We start from the raw sequence: 22,662 nt of genomic DNA, 5'->3' as shown, positions 1-22,662 counted from the left end.
GACAACTAATGGTTAGAAAAAAAAAAAATTAGTGAAGCAAAGCATCTGTAAATCATTAGAAGAGCTAAAACTCATCAAATACAATGAGCACTTTGACAACAACTGCTTTAGGCAGCACTGAAGACCTTGGGAAGGAAGACCTTGTCCTCTTCTGGCTGCACTGCTCTGAGATGCCGGGACTTTGCTTGCTCTGCACAGTGGTATCTGCAGAGGTGCTGAGCTGGGGGGCATGGTGGGGAATTGCCAAGTGGGGCTTTTCCCCTCACTTACCTACCAGGTTGAGAATGCTCTGTGCATGTGTTGCATACCTTAATAATGTACAACTCTGTGAAAATATATTTCTATTTGTGTATATTAATATCCATTTTTAACTTTCACTTTTAAACATATACAGAGAGAATAGCTCTGTATTTTAATTAAGTTTTGATGAAAAAAAATTACTTGTCTAGACAATCCATAAAATACTAAGTAAAAATTAAAGCCTTAGCTAGTTTTTCCTGTGAGAAGCAGTTTGTCATTTCTTGGTGCAAAGAATAACAAAATTACTGACTTTTCCATTATCTTGGCTCATTTTTGTTCCATGCCAGGTGGTTACCAGAGTTTGACAAATGATTGATTTGGTTTCAAAGGGTGCTTGAATTGCACAAAGCATTTTTTATATTAGAAAAGACATGGTCATTTTTTTCCACAGGTTTTAAGATTTATCACCTCACACAAGTGTTTTAAATTAGTTTGTTTGCTATTTATTTTCTCTGGATTGCTGTAATTCATGTCGTTAGTTGAAGGACAAATTTTACAGATGATTGGAGGGATGGCCTTTTAAGCATACACCCTTTCATATGTATTTATTTTTTAAACACTGCTACAGGACTGCAAGTCAGATGGGTAGATTGCTACTTCCCATTTACTCACCCTTCCTTTGAGATGGAGATCAACTTCCAAGGAGAATGGATGGAGGTCCTGGGCTGTGGGGTCATGGAGCAGCAGCTTGTTAACTCAGGTACTGAAACTCCTTTACTTCATTGACATCTCTGTTAGCAAGCCCTTCCAGTGCAATCAGCTTCACAGCCTGGAATGCCCCTTTTACCCTGGTGAGCACAGGCATCTCTGCCTGGCAGCCGCCACAAATACTCCTCAGGTGGAATGCAGCCCTGCATGCTGTGATTTGGGGGTAGCAACTGAGCAAGTGACCTGAAGCCTGCCAGCAGAAGGCTTGCCTTTTATTGTGTGCAGTAAGGAGACAGAGGGAAGTCAGCTTTAAAAGAGAACCTGCAAGTTCGGGTGTGCAGCATTTCTTTTTTTCCCAAGAGATGTCAAGTGCGTTCTTAGTAATGATTTAAAAGTATCAATAGCAAATAACATCCCTAAGTATTTGGAATATCAAAATGCTCCTCTGTATCTAAAGCATAGAAAGAGGAATGTGATATCTTTCATATTGCTGTTTGGTCGCTGGGTAAATGATGGGTAGCTTTTTTCTTTTGTTTTATTGCTTTTCTCCTCAGGTTGGTTACTTATGAGGTTGTAAATTGCATTAAAAGCAACATCATATATTTTAATTCAAATTATTACAGAGAAATGTCACCTGACCATTTTGCTTTCTAAAACTGATACATAATTATTAAAGAAGGAGAGGAAAAATTGATTAATTTTTCTAATTACTTGTTATATGGAGAATTTTGCATGCTTGCTCTTTTGTTTACTGGGGATAGACAATTCTTAGGAAGCACAGGACAGTTTATATGTGCTTAGTGTTGTTCAGTGTCTTCCAGTACTATTTATTAGGTACATGAGCCTTTTGGAATAGGATCTGTGTAATTACAGCAAGCTTTCAGATAGCCAACGTAACACTCAGTTGATTTTTTTCCCATTGGTTTGCTAAGCTGTTGTTGTATTTTCATGTGCTCTAAATTCTTCCTATTGAAGACCAAGTATGGGAACTATGAATTGCTTAATTTTGGCACCATTTACTTGGCGCAGCTTGTTTTCCTCAAAGTTTGCTTGCATTTTAATGTGATCATTTTCCTTTTAGAAACATATCCTCTTCCAGAGTTTCCCCACAATGAATTAATGATTTATGCTAATGTTCTCTCAGGTTATTATCTTCATATTGTGGTAAATACAATACAGCTTCTAATCAGTCTCGGAAGTGAAAGACTTCTGTGTAATATTGTTTCCATTCGATGTAACACACCAACGTCCAGGCTTTCTGCTTCAAAAGCTTTTATGTTGCTCAACTCTTATGATTAGGATCCTCTAATGGGTGTGAAAAGAGCTAAACTGTGTCCCTAAACAATTACTGTATACATTTGTGTGAGTGTGTGAATGGATGTGCATGAAACACCAGAGGTTTCTGCAGCACTTAATTTATTTTGCAGCATTCTCGTGCGTGGGCTTCCATAGCACTTTCTCACCCTTGCAATTTCACATTTTTTAAATGCTAGACCAGATCAGGATTTTCCAAGGGAGAACAGCCAGTCTCATTCTTAGTCATTCACTGGGTAATGGATACAGTCTTCTGGACCATTCAGATTTTCCATGTTAGCAGCAAACAAGGTTTCTGTTGTCTTGGTGTGTAGATGAGTAAGTATAATTTAATAAAGGCTGCAAGTACCATCTTCATTAAAGCAAATTTAGCTATTGATTATTTTTAAGAGTTGTTTGTATTCAGGAAAATCTCCTACAACAAAAAAAATTAAGAGCATGGTGTTATTTACTATTTTCTAATAGTTATAGTATTTTTACCAATGATACTATTTTAAAGGAAAACCAGAAATCCTTTTACAGTGTTTTTATGAATAATTAAAAAAATGTTCAGTACTCCAAAGATGCACTGAATTGTAAGGGATGATGTTGTTTGTTCCCCTAAGGCTGATGGTGTTTAATGTCCTGGTTTGGTGTGCTTTCTTTTTCATCTTTATCCCTGAAGATGTAACTTTAATAGGAGGGCTGTGTATGAATTTCAATATAAATAAAAGGGGTTTTGTTCTGGTAAATCCTGGGCAAAATACAAAAAAACTGTGCAGTATATTAAAAGTACTCCCAGTTTTAGGTCCATGATGAGTGTACAAGGAAATTTTGTGGTTCAGTAAAGCTAATTTCAATTAGCAGCACCAAAGGTATGTAATTCTGTACTTCAAGAGTTTGTTATCTAAGACTTGCAGAGCTGGTGTTCATTGGTAGGTGCCCAAGTTCCAAGTCTTTATGGAGTTCTACAATTCAAACCTTTGAATACAGGACATTGCTTGCTCAGAGGCTGTGATCACTTAGTGTTGCTTAGTAACTGTGAAATTGGAAGCAGTTAGGGTGTGATCCTTTGCTGATGGAAATCAATGGCAATGTTCTCAGTGCTCAGTGTTGCAGAATATGTTAGCTGAGGATGGAAGCAAGTAAACAGAACTGAACTTTACATAAAAACCATGAAACTATAAGCCAAATAATTTAAAAATAAAACCAAACCCAAACACTCTCCCTCCCCACCCCAAAACAAAACCAAACCCACAAACAAACAGCAAAAAGAAGAGAATCCTGTAATTTTTTTGGAAAGACTTCTCATGATGTTTTTAACTCCTGAGGTATACAGTAAAATAATGTAAGGGTGGCATACCAGATGCAACCTCAAGTCCAAGGCATTGCTGTATCAGGATGAATTCCCAAGCCAGTGCCTACAGGTGAGTAGAACAGGCATGGCTATACTGATCCTTCCCTGATACGCTCCTGCAGCTGCGTCTTTCCTGAGCTGAAACTGGTATCTTTGCTTGCAATAGTCATTGTGGAATTTTCTTCCATTCATTTGTTGAAATGTTTGAGTCCCAGTAAATGTTTGCCTAACTTGCATGAGGAATCACTTCTTTCTTGTTCTGACCAGCAACTTAGAGATACAGTTAGAGCTCTTCTGTCATGTGAGAAGAGTTAGTGAGTCTTTCTCTCTCTTTTTCCTTGTTTAAGCCACTCAATATTTGTTTAGATTTCAGTTGTAGGTCTTGTCACTGACTTCTTTCCAAGCCAGAGTGCTGGTCAGACAGTCCCTCTCTATGTGGGAGCCTATCCATATGTTGAGTCATGATTGCTCCTGCCTGCATCTTCTCCAGACTCCTTTTTTTCCTTTTCTTATAATTTTTAATATTAATTTTGCAGTGTTGACCTTTAGTGAGCTGTGAGTTGAAAAAAGGGAAGGTTTTGGGATGATGTCTGCTGCAGATGATGGCTTTTAATTGCTAGAGGATGTTGAAGCATCCTGGCACACAGCCAGACACTCAGCTCGGGGTGGGGGCAGCTCAGGTTAAGGTTTCATTTCCTAAAATTATGAATCATGAAGGCTGCTCTATTTAGGGTATCAGTGAGAGGAACTGGTAGAACTTTCCTGCTGTATGCAGGTTTTTCTGCCTTTCACATCAGAAATTAACAGTGATATTTACAGTCTTAATAAACTGATTTTATTAATTTATGGGGTTTTTTAAATTTTATTTTTTATTGTCAGCTTAAAAGGAGTAGTGAATGGTGTAGAGATTTGGAAGAGGAAATGCCAGCTGAATTTAAGGTAGCTATCCTAGTTTCTTGTTAATTTTGTGAGTATTTCTAATAGAGGAAAAATTGGTAACCCTGTGTAAACATCTTTATTAATACTGTTGAACAAGACAAAAGGAGTTTGTCATGAGTTCTTCACATCATTGCTTTTGTTTTAAAAGCTAGAGGATAGTTCTCTATGAAACCTGATTCTTGAAGTATAAATCTTTGCCATTTGAAATCCATCCCTTTTACAGATCAGTTGCAGGACTTCTTCCCAAAATTCAAATAATACTAGGCCTAGGGCTGCCACCTTCAGCCAAATACAAGTCTTGACATGTAGAACTTGTTTGGCTTCAATGCTGCAGTAAATAAATATTTCTTTTTACTCTTTATTTATTGAAGTTCATCAAAATTGCAATTTGAGTGGAAGTAACAACTTTCAAGTTCTTAAGTAGTACACTCCTTTTTGGTTTTGGCAATAGGATTATCAGTCTGGACAGTTCTCAATGGGCAGCAGGTTAACAGAAGAATTATGTCAATGTTACCTTGCAGGCGCAGGACTTTAAAAAAAAATTTAATATGTTTTTAAATGAAATATTACTTATGGGTGAATTAGGTTCATATATCAAGCAGCAGGAGGTATTTTGGACTAGGGGAAATCTAATCTCTTTTATCTAGCTTTTTTTTTTTTTCCTGCTCAGCTCTTGCCTGGTAAATTACATTAAAGTGTTTGAGCAGATGGTGCATGTGGCTTCAGTCGTGTGCTGGCCCATGTTCTGTCTGTGCTAAGAGCTCTCTGTGGGGACCTTGAAATAGTTAATGCTGTATGTGTTTGTATGGATGTAGTGTAGAAGGGTAAATATAATGAATTTAAAATACATGCCTGAAACCCTTCAAGGTGAAATTAAAGTTCCAGAGGTATTAGTGTATTGAGCATCTGGGGCCTCCCAAGAACGAGACAAAACTGTTGCATGGACCCAAAGCGATTTAAATCTGCTGCATGAACTTCACAGCTCTGCATCCCAGATTTCTCAGGGTCAATTTAGCTCACTGTCTGTCTCCTGTACAACCAAACTACTGTAGTACCTTGACTCTCCCAGCCCTTCCTGTGCTTACTGCCCTGAGACCATACTGAGATCATTCCAGGGTGTCATCCATCATTCCTTGTTGTGGGCTGGGACTGAAGTACACCAGAGGCTGACACACATGCACACTGCAAAGAGTGCAGCTGCCTTAGTTAAAGGGAGCTTCCCTACTGTCCGTTTAAACTCAATAAAGAATGAAGGTCTTCCAGTTGGATGGAAGCTTCCTTCAGAATGGTGGAGCTTTTTTGGATTGATCTGCTGGGCAGCCTCTTTCTATGTCTGACTGCAGGGGGAGCAGAGCCTCCCAATTTAGGCAGGTACCTGAGAGTAAAGTTAATATCTCTAATGAAGATACCGTGTCTCAGATGAAATAATGTTAGTGAGAAATTAGGAAGCCTCTGAGTTTTATTGACTTCCCAAGGGTTGCCTGTTGAAGAAACTGAGGTTGAGTCCAAGCTTTATATCGCAGCTCCTGGGTCACGTTTGTCTCCCTCAATCCAAGTGATTTACACTTGCACATACATGCATACATATGTGTGTATATGTATAAAAGTAAATGCAGAATAAGACAAATAAAACAAATTGATGACCAATTAAATACAGAGTGAGGCATGTTTGCCCTGTTTTAATTTTGGTGTATGGTTTTCTACACACATACCCCCCCAGTGTAAATCAGGAAAACCGATTGTGACATCTGGCTAAGTTGAGAGGCCTGTTCACATGGCAGACACTGAAATTTTGTGTTGCTCAGTTGCTGCTCCGTGGACCTGGTGTGGAGTTGTGGGCTTTTAGAGAAAGATGGGATTGAATTTTTATATCTGTTCTTTAGACATTGTACAGATACCCAGAAATGTACAGATGTGGCACATCCAGAGATGTGTGTACCTAAGACAGTGCTGATCAGTTTATAAGGGAAGAAGTAATAGGGCAGAGGACCTGATTTTCCCTGAAAATCTGTGGTGTTCCACCCTGTCTGTATGAGGAGAGGAGCTGTGATTGCAGTCACCTGGGTGGCTACCAGCAAAACATGTACTTTTAAATAGTTGATATAAAGTCCATGTAAGTTGAGGAGTATGGAGTGGCAATTAGGTGTCCTTAGTTGACTACCACGTCTCTTGGCTGTAAAGGAATCATCTATAGCAAGTGACAACAGAAATATTGGCCGCTTTCTTAGCATCTTCAGACTAACAATTAATGCACCACCCTCCTTTGTGATTGCAAATGTAACTGGTGGTTCACTAAGCATCCCAGTCCTGCAAAGGGAGCAGATACAGCACTGCTACATATTTACACATGGGTTGAGCTGTAGTTTAGGATTTAAATTTTGAGACAATTAGATCTGGACTCTAAGGACTTTAAAGGTTAAAGTTTCTAAAGAGCATGTATTTTAAAATTGAGATGACTCTTATATAGAAAAGTTATTTCTTTTAACTCCTTTCTACTCAAAGAGGAAATTGAAGGGAGTTTATTTCTTGTGTTTATATGAAGATTGCTTTTTGGAGTTGATTTTATTTTAGGTTCTTTTGAACTGACTGGAAGGAAGTTCAAGTTTTGCCTTTATAAGTAACCCAAAACACAGAAATGAGTAATACAGAGGTGATGCTCATGTCAATCAAAGGTTGCCTTGTTTTATTTGTTATTTGTTTCTCTTGTTCTGTTATCTCTGGCTACACCACCTGATCTGGTGTGTGTGTTGTGTTTCAAAACACAAAATCTTGACTCTGCCCTTTTCCTTGTCAAGATAATTTGCCTGTTGTTTTCTACTTCATTTAGAACTCTATTTTTAAAGCTGTTTTTTTCATCAAGTTTTTCATACAGAAGGAACCCATAAAAATTTTGAAGTGTTGCTTTCTCTTATTCTGTTACCTTTGACATATTCATTATCTGTGTTAAAGTTGAGATTTTTCAAAAGAATTAATATAAACTTGCTTCTAATCTGTAATGTTTGTATATACTGAAAAAATACATTATTCCATTTTATGATAATTTTATTATACCTATTCCTGGGAAATGTATTATTTGTTTACAAGGATATGTGTGGAGGAAAAAGTGTAGGATTGATTCTTGGAAGTAAGTAGTTATTATAAAACTTGGATGGCCATTTGAGTTTTTGGTTTTATATGATTTTTCTAGCTTAGTGTTAAGAGTAGTAATGCTGGTATATTTAGAGGATAATTTCCCTTTCATGGTGCCAGATTACATTTTTAGTTGGAATATAAGTTCCTTATCTTCATAATTTAAGAAACCATGTTGTCTTCATGCTTCATTGTCTCCTGCACAAAAATGCACGTGACAAAGAGTTAACTCAGTCTAACACAAACATTGAAATCAGCAGGAGTATTTATTTCACTGACTAGCACATGTTTCCATTAAGTGAATAAGAGCTCCTCTCAACATATGTAAGGCCTGTTTTAGTCCATTTGAAATCTTAAAAAGAAAGAGACAAGCAGTTCCACCTTCCAAAGTTTCTGTTGCCTTTGTAGCAGTTTGCCCATGTGTATGTATTGCTTCTCCTTCCCTTAAGTTTTTTAATCAAAAGTAAATTAAAGGTTTAGTAATTTACTATGATTTGTCTCCTTGGGATCTTGCAGGAGGATTAGAGCACCACACACAAGAGAAGGCTAAATTATGATGAATATAGTTTATTAAGCAGCTCCCAAGTAAAAGTAAGTGGTATTCTCAGAAACCTTGAAGAGCAACAATTTATGGCACAGAAATGGTGTTTCTCTTGACTTTATTTATGCAAATGAAAATACATCCAAATAATACTATTGAATTACTACACTGTTATATGGTGAATGCTGAATGTTTTTAATCAGCCAGGAGTTGGTTCAATGAGCCTAATATAATTCCTCATCAGGCTAGGATACCCTCCGGGTGTTTTTGTTGTGTTGCAATATTCATCTTTGCTGTTCCCAGGACATTTACCAGGACTACCCAGCTGAGGCTGGAGAAGAGATTTTACAGGCATGTCTCTTAACTGTTTCTGACTCTGATACATGAAGCTCAGTTGAGACAGATTCAGTTCAGCTGAGATTAGATCAAGGGTTTTAGGAAGTATTTTTCTTCCCTAGACCGCAAATGCAATCTCGATTTCTCATTTCTGGAGGGGTAGGCTTTGGAAAGGATACTTCTGTTGTGTGTCATTTCTTGTACTTGAGGTTGGTGGTTGGTGAGAGGAATGGGTGAATGCAGGTCTCCTGCTGGAGCTGAAGGTGACCTCTTTCCCCTCTCTGCTCTGCAGGTGTGCTAAGCAGATAGCAAACCAGAGGCAGTGTGTGTGGGTGGTCAGCCTTTGGAACTCCATGCCATTTGTCAGAGTGATGGGTGAGCCTCACATCTTTAGAGGATGACGGGTGGGGAAGGGAAAACCCAAGCATGTTGCATAGTTGAGAGAGAGTGGCAGCTTTCTAGTGCTGCCAGCCGGGCTGTGGCAGCAGTCCAGGCTGAGCCAGTGGACCAGCCTCTCATGGCTCATTCTGCCTGGAGGCTGAGAGGGTTGGATAGCCCAGCTGTCCATGTGCCAGTGCATACTGATCCACTGCTGACCACGCTGGTGAGCCTTGGCTGGGGAGCGCTGTTTGAATTGCATGTGAGCAAACACAGAATGGCTCAAGAGCCAGGGCTGGGCCCTGCTTCTCTGTCACTACTGCCTGCCAACACAAGAACCTTGCATGGTGTTACAAAGTCTAGCTTTGTAGAAATATATGTCAGCCCCACTGGTGCTGTTTCTGCTTGTATTACAAAGACTACCTTAGCTTCAGTTTTGGTTGGGCTTCATCCTCAGACACCCAGATTTACTCTCCTGTTCAGCATTCATAAAGTGTCTACAAGCAGTAGAGAGAATAAAATCTACAACACATGAACAAAGTAGTGTCCAGGAGGTGATAATGCTGTGATGGATAAACATGTTTCCAGAAGAAAGGAAAGAATCTAGATCAGGTTTGACACATCTGTACTGCTGGAAGGCAACTGCAGCACAGCTATGGAGAGGAGGCAACCCGTTCCAGGCAGTGTATCAGCTGGTTTGGGGCAGGATCTGCTGGTGTACCTGAAAGGAATCAGGGAAAAATCTCAGCCTTTATGAACAAGAAGAATATCTATTAGTATCTAAGAGTATCTATTAATATCTATTAGTAATCTGTCAAGTTATTCCCCCATGAATAACTTGACAGATTACTAATAGATATTAAAGCAATATCTCTTTTTTTCCTGAGCGGAATGGATGTCATGAATTATGTATTCTGATGACTCTGAAGTGAGCACCAGTAATAAGTTTGGTCCTAAATACCACGGCAGAGTCCAAGGAAACTTTTGTATGTAACAACAAATCAAATTTATTAGGTAATCCTGGAAGTCATCTTGTGCCTATTTTCTTTTTTGGCCAGATGGAGAGTGGAGGGGGAAAGTGCTTGTTTGCTTCCTTACTTTTGAGGTAATTTGGATGATTTAAAAACTTTAGGTGAATAAAAAAAAAGTGAAAAAAAGATCCTGATAAAAAGCCCATGAACTGGTGGCTGTGGTTTTAGAGAAGTTCAACTCCTTACCCTGCAGTGACTTTATTTCTTCTTTATCTTAAAATTGTGGGGAGACAGGAAAAAGTAACAAAAGAATGTGTTTTACAGCCTTGAAGTTGCTCATTCAAAAGTACCAGTCTTCTTTATTCTAATGACAGAGATTGTCACTGACATGGTAATTCAGAGCTTTTTCGTGTTTTTTTTTTTTTTTAAAAAAAAGGATTTACTGAGTTTCTTTTAGAACAGTGATTGACGTGAAATAGCAGTGGGGATTATAACAGAGGAAAAGTTAGTAGGATCTGTTTAAATAAGGCAAGAGACTCCAGCTAGGGCTTTGACTGTACTGGCTGAAAAGTATTTTGCTAATGAATTATTCCGAAAGAAAAAGTACAATGAGGAGAATCCTTTTCTCATATTAGTTCAGACTTGCTTAGCATGTTTCAAAAGTGACAGTCAAAGATAAACTCCTGACTGGGACTCCATTTTTCATCTAGGGAAAACAAAGTCTTAACACAATACCTACTGCATTGTGCACAGCAAAAACTGTAATTGCCAGGATATCTCTGCTGCTGTATTAGAACTCATCATATCACAATCAAGACAGAAGCAGAATTACTCGCTTTTCCAAGTGCTAAATTGCTTTATAGTCTTATTGAATAAAGCCTGGTGATCTTAGAAAGAAAAACTGTATATTACCTGTAATGATACTTGCGCTACTATTTTTATTTATTTCATAAGAGGTAACAGTTCATGTTATAGAGGAGTTTATTTTCTCTAGGGTTCTCTGCTTGCAAGATTGTCCTGTGCCCCTCTCATGATTATTTGTTTATTTGTGTGGTTCCTTGCTGCCTGAAGTTCTGACCATGTTCAAGTTCTGGCCATGTTCAGGTGTAATTGAATTGCAGGTTTTGCACATCATAGGCACGTGAGCAATAGGAACAAAGAAAATGAGAATTTACTAGAGCCAGGAAGCTGGAGCTCACTTAAGCCATATGAAGATGCACTTAATTGTGCACTAGTTTTAAACAAAAGTTACTGTTGCTACACTGCTCTCAGCTTTCACACCACTAGTGAAGTGGAGCAGACTGTGCATAAGCACTTGCTATATTCTGCATATGGTTGATTGGAGGAGCTGTTAGCAAACATTAGAAAAATGTTGTAGCATCCTAAGTGGATACCCAAGATTGTTCTGTGCTATGTGGTTTTATAATAGTATCCAGGTGATGTGAATGATGCCCTGGTGACTATCTGCAATGCTTTAAATGTGACCCTATGAGTTGCTGTCCTAGGGGGACAAGGAGAAAACTGTTATTTTGTTTTGGCAGCATGTGATATGAACAGACTGGTTTCTAGCTAAAAAAAAAATATAATTTGTGCTGTTTCTGTTTCTATGTAGTTAGTCAATACAAAATGATCTTAGTAGAAGCAAGCCTGTATATCCTGGGGTGGAGAGAAAGAAGCGCTCAACATGTATGACTGTAATTAAGTGAATAGAAAATAGTGATTTTTGTGGGGCCCCATCAGTAGTTCTGTATGTCATCTTGGTGGCTGTCACAGAAGCACTAAGTTTTAATAACAGGAGAGGAAAGAGTAGGAAAGTGTGCATGATCATCAGTGGACATTCACGTGACTGATGACTGGTTTTTTTTTAGTAATTGTTATGTTTTACAACTTTCAGAAACACTGGTGTCACTCTGGAGTTTTGACCAGCTACTTTAAAGAAAATATTATTTAAAAACAAGAGGGAGGAGTGCAGTTAGTAGATGAGATGGATGGAAATGAGTCATTTTACACCAAGCATAAGAGCTCTTGCAGTAGTGCAACCAGTCATTTCCTATAGACCTTTGTGGCTGCTCTGATGTTGAACAGAAGATGCTCTCTCATTTTTTCTTCTTCATGGATCAGTAATTAAATTAAAAAAAAAAAATAACCCTCAGAGCCCTGTCCCAATCTGATGTTCTTCATTAAATTGACCATTGGGTTATTCAGAAGAAGGGAAGGAACAGCAGCTGCTTACAGCAGGCATGCCCAGAGCTTGAGAGCATGGTGGCATTTTAATGTAGATTAAATTAATATGGTAATTCTTAAAGGTAGAAACACAGTTACAATCACCAAAAAAAAAAAAAAACAAAAACAGCACATCTTTCGCTTCTTTTCAACAGAGAGCCTCCTGTCTTCTTTCTATGACACCTGCAAGTGTGATACTCAGCAGTAAGAGAAGATCATTAATTCTTTCCTTGAAAGGCTCAGTTTTGAAAAAGCCAGTGTTACCCTACAATGACCTTCTTGCTGCCTTATGATACTCTGCAGGAAGAGAAAATCAGCAACTTTTTCCTTGAAAGGCTCAAATTTGAAAAGCTAGAGTTCTCCTATAGTGACCTTTTTGCGGCTTTACTCCCATCTCCCATTCATTATTTCTGTTCTCCTGGGGCTTGAAGGAAAAATGCATACACCTTAAGTTAGGGAAGAAGCTCTGTGATGGTACAATTCACAGGTGGAGTTTAAGGAAGGTGAACTAAGGGACACTGAATCTGTAATTCCTTCTATGTGTTCCACACACAGAGCTGGAAGGGCCTTCCCAGGCTCCCTGGAGACACCCAAAAGGCTTCATAGCAGAAGAGAGTAATTGCAGCAAGTATGCTGGCATCTGAAGGACAACCCCAAGATTTTCAAACCACAGCTGAGGAAACTGTGTCAAGGGAGTTTGACAGAAGGGGAGGTGCCTGCATGAGCTCATCAGCTCTGTTCTCCAGTTCTTGTGGAAGTCTTGTGCAAGACACTGAATTTTGAGGGCTAGGATTTGTTTCAGGCATTGCTTTACTCCTGGTTTTGGACTTATGGCTTGAAGAGTAAAGGTGTTTGACAGGTGATTGAAGGCCTTTGTTGATGGTCTGTGACCTTTTCCATTGACTTTGATTTTCTTGCTCAACTGTTCTTGTAGAATGACAATTTTAGTTTGGGTAATCCAGTGTACAGACATGCTTTCCATGTCTGCAGAGGTGTGAAATGGAAGCTGAAGCCTTGCCCTGGGACAGGCAAAAAGAATGAGAAGTCATTCTGAGGGTCAGGGTGGGAATAAAATGCTATGTTGGGAATAAGTATGAGAAACTGAGCACTGGTGAAAATGGGGAATAAGAAAGATGGAGTAGCTGTTTCTTGACAGCTGAAGTTTAATACACAGTAGCAACTGGAACTGAGAAAATGTTTGAGGAATCACAGTCTGTCTGTTTGGGTGGTTTTTTTTTTCTAAATGAAATTTAGGGGGTTTTGGTTTTGTTCTGATACAGATATGTCATTTGAAAAACCTGGAGCTAAAGCTGTAAAATCTGATGGCTTAGAAGGGATATATTTCCCCAAGACCTTGCATGCCTCTTCCACAATCCCTTAACCTTATTAGACTGCAATCTTGCTGCATTGGAGTCCTACCTTATTGAAAATTCCTCAAGCTTACTGTTGGTCATCATGTAAATACCCTTACAACATGATATTTCACATCCAAGCCAGATTTGTAGGTGTGGTAGGTTTGAGAAAGCAGTAATGTATAGATCTGCTAGCTGTGTCTTCTTCAGCTGCATCTGTCTGAAACCTGTGTTTGATGAACTCATTGGGGTTTTTTTGGTGGTGGTTGCTTGTTTTGTTGGGGTCCTGTTTGCTTTTTGAGGCATGTGGGGAAACATAATGGAGAGGAACACTGCTTCTGACTATTCTCAGTGACAGAAATGTGGCCAATCTTTGTTGTCCTGCTTAGATGCCCTCTGTTGGACAATAATAAAAATGGTGCTCCTATCTAGCAATTCTCAGCAGCCTGCCTTTTTATAAAAGCTGTATTATCAGGCACATTTTTACAGAAGGGGAAAGTGTGACACTGCTCAATTTAGTGACTTGTCCTAGGTCACCTTACAGTCCACTCAGAGAGAGGCTGGCCCTCCTCAGTTGTTTGTCCTCAGTAAGGGCAGCATTAGTGCTGCCTTGTAACCTTCCACTTAGAAGGTAACTCTTTGCATCGTGTTTCTTTTTCTTTTTTTTTTTTTTTTTTTTGGTGCTTTTTCATTACAGCATCCTTTTCTGGACATTTCAATTAATTCTGAACATCTATCTCTGGCTCAGAATGCTTGCTAGTGCTTGGATTTTCTTTTGGATTTTTTTTTTTTAACTTGAGAAGCTCTGAGCTGGGGGAAGCAATAAAAACATTTAGTAAAGTATGTACCAATGTAATGTGAAAGTTCCCTGAGGTTCATATGACTTTTTTTTTTAAATGGCAACATATGGGTCTTGTTTTCCTTTCCTGTAACGTGATTGGCTTCGTGCACTTGGACTGATGCTTTAGAAAAGGTTTGGAAAATCCTCTGATATTGCATGTTAACAATTTATTTGGAATTCAATGGCACTCAAATTCCATGTGTTCATACCATAGTTCATATGATTAAGTGCTGTCAAACTAGGCAAGATTAAGATGTACATGGGGTACATTCCTTTTTTTGTTGAGATATCATCAACTACCTGAGTTATAGCTGCTGAAACATCACCTGTAGCCATATCATTGCATAATTACAGCTTCTGGTCTCAGTAGCTGGCAAAATGCCTAAATCACCAGATCCTTAGATCTGTTCCTGTTGTAGAAGGTTCTGATATATGATAAAATTACTAGGTTTTCAAATCAATTTTCAAACCTTCTAAATATATTTGTAGTCTTGGTTCCATCTGCAGAATGGTATGCAATTTCATATAGTGATATACCATTTGTCTCTGTCCAGGTGATTAGTAATCATGTACATGAAATATATTGTGCTTTTTCTGCACTGAATAAGATTAGATCACAGGCATGCTTACAGCTGAAAATTGATTGATTTTGTGTTTGCTTTCTTTACAAAACTTGCATAGTTAACTGCATGGAAGGCATGATATCTGTGTTAAAAGATACAGATATTCAGTATTCAGTAGCATTTGCTTGAACTTAACATCTCTGTTGCAGTCATGGTCTTCAATTTACTTGTGTATGAAATGGAGATAATAACCTATTGACTTTTCACCGTTGCTTCAGGCTTGATCAGGAGTGCCAAAATTCAACTCCTAGCAATGGAATTCAGTCAGCAATTGCAAAGTAGCCTGGGAAGTCAGCAAGTATATTTAGAAAGTCTCTAGCTGGCAGAAGTAGAATGCCCCAGCCTTGGATTTTAGTGAGGAGTGGGCAACCTATAGCATGGAGTAGCTTGTAACCAGGTGCTGATTGGTTACAAGCTACATGCTGTAGACGTGGCACAACATTGGAACCACAGGCTTTGGAAGATAGACACAGCCTCTGGCTCCTGGGAAATGCAAAACTGAGCAGGTTATAGAAGAGCTGTCTGATGTGGAAGCAAGATGTTGATGAAAGTCATCCTGTTTCTTTGCAAGGGTTCATCATCCAGTCTCTTCCAAATCTTTACCAGCATGCCCAGTTTGGGATGGAAAAATACAGGCTGGTATGCTGCTCTTCTTATGAGGATAACCTTACTTAGTCCAGGTACCAATGATGGCTGGTAGAGCTTTTCCTCCAGCAGGAAGGGTTACTTAGATGCTGTGCTTCCAGAGGCAAAGCGCCTGAGGTGTGAGGCTGGAGGGGTTTTTTAATGCTATTAATTGCATCAGTGCAAGGAGCCCCCCAAAAGGGATTACTGTTCCTGAGCATGCACTGAGCAAGTCAAAAGTACAGAAAGAATCCCCACTGCAGAACTCACAAAAACTAGCACTGACCTGGCAACTAATGAGCAAACAAGCTAAAAATGTTAGGAAAAGTAATGTAAGTTGTCACCTTGGGTTTTAAAGGTAGTAGCCTTCTGAGTGTTACTGCTCACAATGCTGCCAGTCAGACTGCTCAGAATAATGTCTCTGCTTCAGTGTTATCCAAGGTCTGCACTGCAGCCACACAGAGGAGACCTTTGCTGGGCATTATTTTACTAGAACATTCTTATATTATTCTTTTTACTGACTTGAAGATAAAGATATGTGCTGACTAGGCTCACGCTGAAGCATTCTGCATTAGCTCTCTGATCAAAATTTAGTACCATTGTCTACTGTAAAAATTTATTTTGAGAGGTATCCAACTTGAACAGTTCCAGAATACATTTGTCATTGTAGTTTAGAAGTATTCAATGTTTTTGATGCATTTTCAATCACCGTTTACAGCGCTGTAATGTTTTCACAGCACTTGGCTTGGTGGCTGTGGTCCTTTGCTGCATAGGTGGATATTTTGTGGTTTTGGTTTTGTTTATTTTTTTACTCTGCCTGAAACACTTTGCTTTGCAGCAGTTGTGACTTGATCTCATCAAGGTAAAAAGACAGCATTTTTATTGCTGCTGCAAATCTTTCTGCACTGGGTGCTTATAGGTGCCTAGCAATACAGCAGCCTCAAACCCTGCGAGAATGGTTGCAAAGACTCTGTGGGGGCAAAGTGAGACTAATGCCTATTTCCATCCCCTCTGGTGAGAACTGCTAGGAGCAGAGAAAACCCCCTCTGTCCTCCCCAGCACGTCAAAATCCGTCAGCTAGCTGCTAATTGCCTGTGCGGTGATTCACATGCCATCTGCCATTGCTGGGATCTTTTGTCATCTCTGGTAGGCTATAGGCAGTTCCATAGACTTCATGTGGTTCTTCTGTCAGTGATACCAGCTCAATGCAGTGCAGAAATTAATTAAGAAACTATTTACGTGTTGTCACCCTTTCCTTTGGTTTGAGAGGGCAGTATTCTTTGGGGTAATGAGAAGGGAGAAAAGCAAGAGAGGTTATTCCAGTTGTGTGCCACTAAGTGTTCCCCCACCCTTACAGAATGCAGCTCATGGATGGTGGGAGAGAGATGTCAAAAAGAATAGAAAGTGCAGAGGATTATTCTGTGTCTGTGTGTCACCCAGCATCTGCGGCCCCGGGGCGAGCAGAGCAGAGCGTGATGCGGGGGTGCCCTGCCTGCCCCGCGCCTGGGCAGCGAGCGGGGAAGGCGCCGGTCCTGTCACAACTTATGTAACGATTGCATAAGAGTGCCGCTGCTGTGACTGTCAGAAACTTGTGGGAAGGACGGGATTTTTCCCTTCCTTCTTTATGACTTGAATCAGAAGCCAAGTCTAGGATGGTGTTGTTTACTCCCCTATGTAGCTGGGGATTCTCTCCCCCGCTCTGAGGGAGCAAAGAGGGTCCTGCCTTTGTCTAATCCTGCTTTGTTTTGCTCTTATTTCTCATTTTTCTCCTTTTTTTTTTCCTTTTCCCTTTTCTCCTTTGCCTGCATTTATATTTTGATAGTCACTATTTCTCCTACCATAAACTTTCAATAATTAAATGTTCTATCAGCGCTTTCTAAAGCCACCTGGGTCATTGCTGAAACGCCAACTTGTTTTAAAGTGGTCTTTTCAAGGCAGAGGTGCTGCAGAATCTCATCTGATTTTTTTGCTTCCCCAATTCGAGCCTTCTTTGAGGATGCTGATATGCATTATCCATAAGTGTGACGTCCCAGGTGCATAAACCAGCGTAATATGTTAATGTGTTTGGAAAGGGGGTGGTGACCGAGAGGAGAGCATGACGCTGTTCAATCGGTCCATTCCAAGCTGCAGCCCCAATACTGGCTTTTGCAGGGACCCCGGCGTACACCATTGGAGGGTGCCGTACACCTCCGTCAGTGAATCAATTGCTCCGGGAACAAGAAGTCAGAAGGTGACTGGGAATGCCGGCCCTCATTCCCCAGACGAGCTCTTTGCCAGCTGAGCTGGGGTCACTTGGTTCAGCTCGCTTGGACAGGCAGTGGCACTCATGTATAATCCTGGCGGCTCGCTCCGAAGCGCCGCGGCACTGATCCTTCCCTCTGCTGCAGGGCTGCTGCTGCTGCAGCCATTTGTTACCTTCTGCTCGTTACTTGGCTTTGGAGCAGGAGCGGAGCTTTTGGCTCGCCTTTTGGTGCCTTACGAAACGCGTGTAATTACCGGGGAGAGAGGGGAAAGGCGAGCGCGTTCGCTGGGCTGCCGAGGTGATTGGAGCCGTGCCGCCATCCGCCCGAGGGCTCCCCGGGGCCGCCCCCGTCCCACGGGCGCACCCGCGGCGGCTCCGGGGGGAGCGGGGCGGCAGCTGCGGCCGCCGGGCGGGCGGCGAGAGCCACGCCAGCCCTCCCAGATGGAGTGTCAATGTCCTTCTTCGCTCCCCTCCCTCCCTCCCTCTCTTTGGCAGCGCTGCCTCCTTAAAGGCCCGGCACCAGCGCCGAGCTCGCCCCGAGGGCGGGATGCGGGGGGCGCGGGGCTTTGATGGAGGCGTGTGCGCCGCTGGCCGCCGGGGCTTTAGTGGGTGCCCTGGGATTTGTCCGCAGCATATGCGGTGCTGTTAATGATTGAAAAATTACCACAACAATTAGTCACGGATCGCTGAAGGCAAGGCCCCCAAACAGTGTGGACAATGTGATTAAATCCGTGTATGTGACAATTAACTCTCCTGCAGGTTTATCCACCAAGGAAATGGGAAGAAGATGGACATAAAAAAAAAAATGACAGGCGAGAATAATGTGGCAGAATGGACCCGCTACAGCTGGCACTATCAATTTTAATCTGACACTGAATTAATCACACTTGGATTAATCCTGTTCTTATTGCACCATTCTGGTTGCCTGTTTATTTATATTCTTCCTCCATTGTGTGCTACACAGAGGCATGACGGATTTAATTCCTGTCCGTTCCATGTTCTTAAATTTAAAAGGCAAATCCTTCAGTCATGCCGTGTTTGAGGTAGTCCGTGGCACAATTATCTCATAAAAAATGAGCAGAGTCCAGATGCACCATGCCGTGAATCCCCTTCTGTATCACAGCTGAGTAATTCTCAATAAATATTTGTTCACCCAGTATTCTCACTGGGTAGATCTAATTCTGCCTGTCTGTCCGGGCAGCCACACATGCAGACACACAAGCTCGTGCATTTATGTTGCCATTGGGTGAAATTTGGTGCACATTCATTGGTGGTTCTTGAGCTCATGATTTTATTTTGAGGGAGCAAAAGCAACACTTTTTTAGTGTTTCAGTGTTATGTTCTTTCCAGACTGGAAATGGAAGATCTAGTACACAAGCATCAGAGGGCACATGTAGAAGATCTGAGAATTTTTGAAAGATTAGGACTTCTAAAGGAAAAGAAGGATCAATGTTTGCCATACGCTGCTGAAGCCTTGAAGGAGAAACAGTGTGTATCAGTAGAGAGTCTGCTGAGGTTAGCCAACTGTGTGCTCCTTCTGGCACGGGAAAGGTAGTTTGCTGACTACACTGGTGCTGTGCCTGCTCCCTCACAAGGCTCTCATTAACAAAATGGCAAATGCTGCTTAATGGATTGAACTAGCCACGCCTTAATTTTGCCTGTAGCTGCTGCAGACCTCCCTTTCTTTTCTCATCATCAGCCATTTCTTGTCCTTGTTTTGTAATGTCTAAAGAATTTATTGTAACTTCGAACTCAATTGACTGGAGATGTATCTAGTCAAGCTGTAAAGATTCAGTTTTACTACCATGTGTTAATACTGTGGTCTGCAACACTTAACATTGTTTTAAGCGTTTGGATTGCTACTGTGTCAGACCTTTCCTGACTTCTAAAATGCTAGTGAAAACATGTGGCATACATAATGGTGTCCTTAAACAAGGTGACTTAAAGGCATAAATGTTTCCACTGAAAATAAATAAAATCCCTGCTTGTTTATACTGTCAAGGTTTTTTTTCCAGACTCCTCTATTATCAGTAACAAGAAAACACAAAATGAAGTATAGGGGAACCATCTTTTAGAGTAATGTCTTGTCCTGTTATTGTCACAGGACACGACCTGTGCTTCTGTGCTGACCTGTGGGCTTAACCACAAAGAAATGAGCAGGTCCTGTGAAGTCAGTGGGCAGTAAAGATATCGGTGGCCTTGATATGTAATTCACTGCCCTAGGGAACCTTGTCTTTCTGCTGACAATGTAGCTTTCAAAAGATTGTTCAGGGGTAGGTCCATGAAACTGGAGGATGGGAATTTTGCTTCCTGCATCTGTTTCTGTCCAAAGGTAGTACACTGCAATGTGGACAGAATGATGTCTTATTCACTGATAGAAATTTACTAAGATAAGGTCAGAAGAAACGAGGTCTCATAACTCTAGCACACCAGAAGATTTGCAGTATGTTCTAGTTTGAATCTCAGGCTTACCCTCAGCAGTAGTATCAGACGTCATAACTGAAATAAAGCCAAATTTGAGATTTCAGTCAGAACTGCTTCTTTCATTGTGTCTTTCAGTCTTCCAGTCATTTCTTTCACTTTTTACCCTTCTGCATCTGAGGTGTGTGTCTGAATTTGGTTGCTGTTACTTTTTTTTTTTTTGTCATCTGTTTAAAATCTCCAGGGAAATAACAACGAAAAGTCTTTTGAATGGGGAGGATCTGAAATCATTTATCACCAAATGCTGGTGTTGGAAAGACATGTAATAAGTAGTGGACATTAGGTCTGGTCTGGAAATAGTTTGATCGTTCAAAACAATAGGAGAAGGGTTTCTTTCAGAGTTGTTTTATGTGTTGGGGATTTGGGATTTTTAAAATTTCTTTTGTCATGTGGTAAGATCAATTTTAGCTTCTGATCTGCTCACATCTTCTGGCTCATACCTTCTGTTTTGATCTGCTCATACCTTCTCCTTAGAAGAGGAGCTGAGTGTATTAAAAACTTGTAGCAGGGGATTGGTAGCTCTGCTGGACAGCAGCAATAAAACTGACTTTACATCAATATCAAAGTACTGTCTATGCAAGTGACGCGAAATGCTAACAATATTAACTTATTTACTTCTCTTGTCTTTTCCCTGCTCCCCCATTCCCTTAGTACAGTCTGGTGTTTTGCAGTTGAATTTGCTGCTGCTGTTTGATGGATAGCAAATACTTGCTGATTATGTAACTAATTGACAACTATGGAAGTTAATTCTTTATTAAGCAATTTATCAAGTGATTAAGAAACCATTTATGTAGACTCTATTAACATAACATCAGTGGTTGAGTACATTGGTGGAGGAAAGTATGAGGTGATTTGAGGTGCACTTTTGAAGCAAACTTTGTTTTGTTTACTCTGAGGCTTCAAATCACAGGGGTATGATGCATTAAAACATTACTGCTTCAGGCTTCTTACACTAGGTGGTCCATTGGCCAAATGCACATTACATTTTATACTAACCAAAGTTTATTTAAATTTAATTAAGATTCATCAGACTGATTTGCTGTTCCTGCTTTATAAGACAGAGTGAGACTGGCTTAAGTTTGGTTAGCAAGAATTGAGCTGCCTTGTGCAGTTACAACCTCAGTAAGTGCTGTTGGCACACTTGAAGTCACGAGTGAGCGCTCTGCAAGTGGCAGTGCTCGTGCTCCATGTCAGAGCCCTGGGTGAGAGCATTGTTCAGCATTTTGTGCATGTGGGTGCAGGGTCAAGGAGCGTGGTGGAGTGTGTGCACGTGGTGATTGCTTGGATCAATGTACAAATCAAACCCGTGTTTGCTCTCTGGCAGAAGAGATGGGTTTGGAATGGAAATGAGGTAAGAGGCCTGCCAGCAGGAGAGGGAGTGTTCTGAGTGCACAGAGCTAGAGGGTAGGATGGTGAACTCCCTGGTTACCCAAACCTGAAGGATTGATGGGTTTTTTCTGACCTTTACAATGAGAGCATTTCCTCCCTAGATGATTTTCAAGTCTTGTTCTGCAAAGAGGATTTTTTTATCATCATCTTCCCCTCCTGCCCCAATATGTGTTTTTCATTTCCCTTTGCATACATGGAACTGGATAGGAACAGTGTGATGCTCCAAGTACTGAAAATTATCTCAGTGTGGTTGTAAGAATAGAATTACTTAAGGTTATTCAGTGTCAAAAAGAATATAATAATCCAAGCATCCTTCTGAGTCAGCACAAGGGGAAGAAGTGCACAAGGAAAAGGCCCCAAAACTTTGGAATTAAAACAGATGATAAAACGTTCACATTCTTCTTTCCCCTCTCCCCTCCTAAATGAACCTAAATTTAACTTTTAAATTTTTTTCTCTTTCAGTTTTGACTGCAAAACACTGTCTGGGTCCCCACCTGAATGTTAGATATTCTTCTCAGAGGGAGAAGTGACAGTAAAGTGACAAGAATACACTCTGGATTGAATGTGTGGAGAAAACACTGTGCTTCTGTGGGTGCAGTGTGAATATTCTTTGATAAAATATATGGACGTGGATTCCAAAGGCTCGTGGCATTGTTGATGTACCTGTAGCTTGGCCATCTTATGAGGAACAGTAGAGAGAAGTATATTTGTTAACTCAAATATGAGTGTCTGTATTTAACAGTGGTGTGTTACCTTAGGCTGTGCACTCACTGGTAGTTGCAAGCCAACTCCAGTCTGGAAGCCAATAAAGACAACAGCATTTGCCAGTAAGTTCTGTGTTTCTGGACTTTGAGTTGCTGGACTATTGCTATTAATTCAAGGAGAATTTGAACTGAGTAGGAAGTAAGGAGACACAGAATCAGAAAATGGTTTGGATTCAAAGGGACCTTAAAGATCATCTAGTTCCAGCACCTCTGCCTTGGGCAGGGACACCT

At 40.5% G+C, this 22,662-nt stretch overlaps 1 protein-coding gene across 5 annotated transcripts in view; it reads left to right on the top strand.

Moving 5' to 3' along the window:
• Positions 1-22,662, top strand: part of FARS2 (phenylalanyl-tRNA synthetase 2, mitochondrial) — a 233,370-nt gene that overhangs the window by 71,062 nt on the left and 139,646 nt on the right. For all 5 annotated transcript variants that reach the window (XM_058019620.1, XM_058019612.1, XM_058019592.1 and 2 more), the window contains one exon: positions 869-1,000. In XM_058019620.1, the coding sequence (XP_057875603.1) occupies positions 869-1,000 (132 nt within the window). The remainder of the gene's footprint in view (positions 1-868; positions 1,001-22,662) is intronic.

Source organism: Melospiza georgiana, chromosome 1 (assembly GCF_028018845.1).
Source record: "Melospiza georgiana isolate bMelGeo1 chromosome 1, bMelGeo1.pri, whole genome shotgun sequence".
NCBI classification, from domain to species: Eukaryota; Metazoa; Chordata; class Aves; order Passeriformes; family Passerellidae; genus Melospiza; species Melospiza georgiana.
This window is presented reverse-complemented; position numbering and strand designations above follow the sequence as displayed.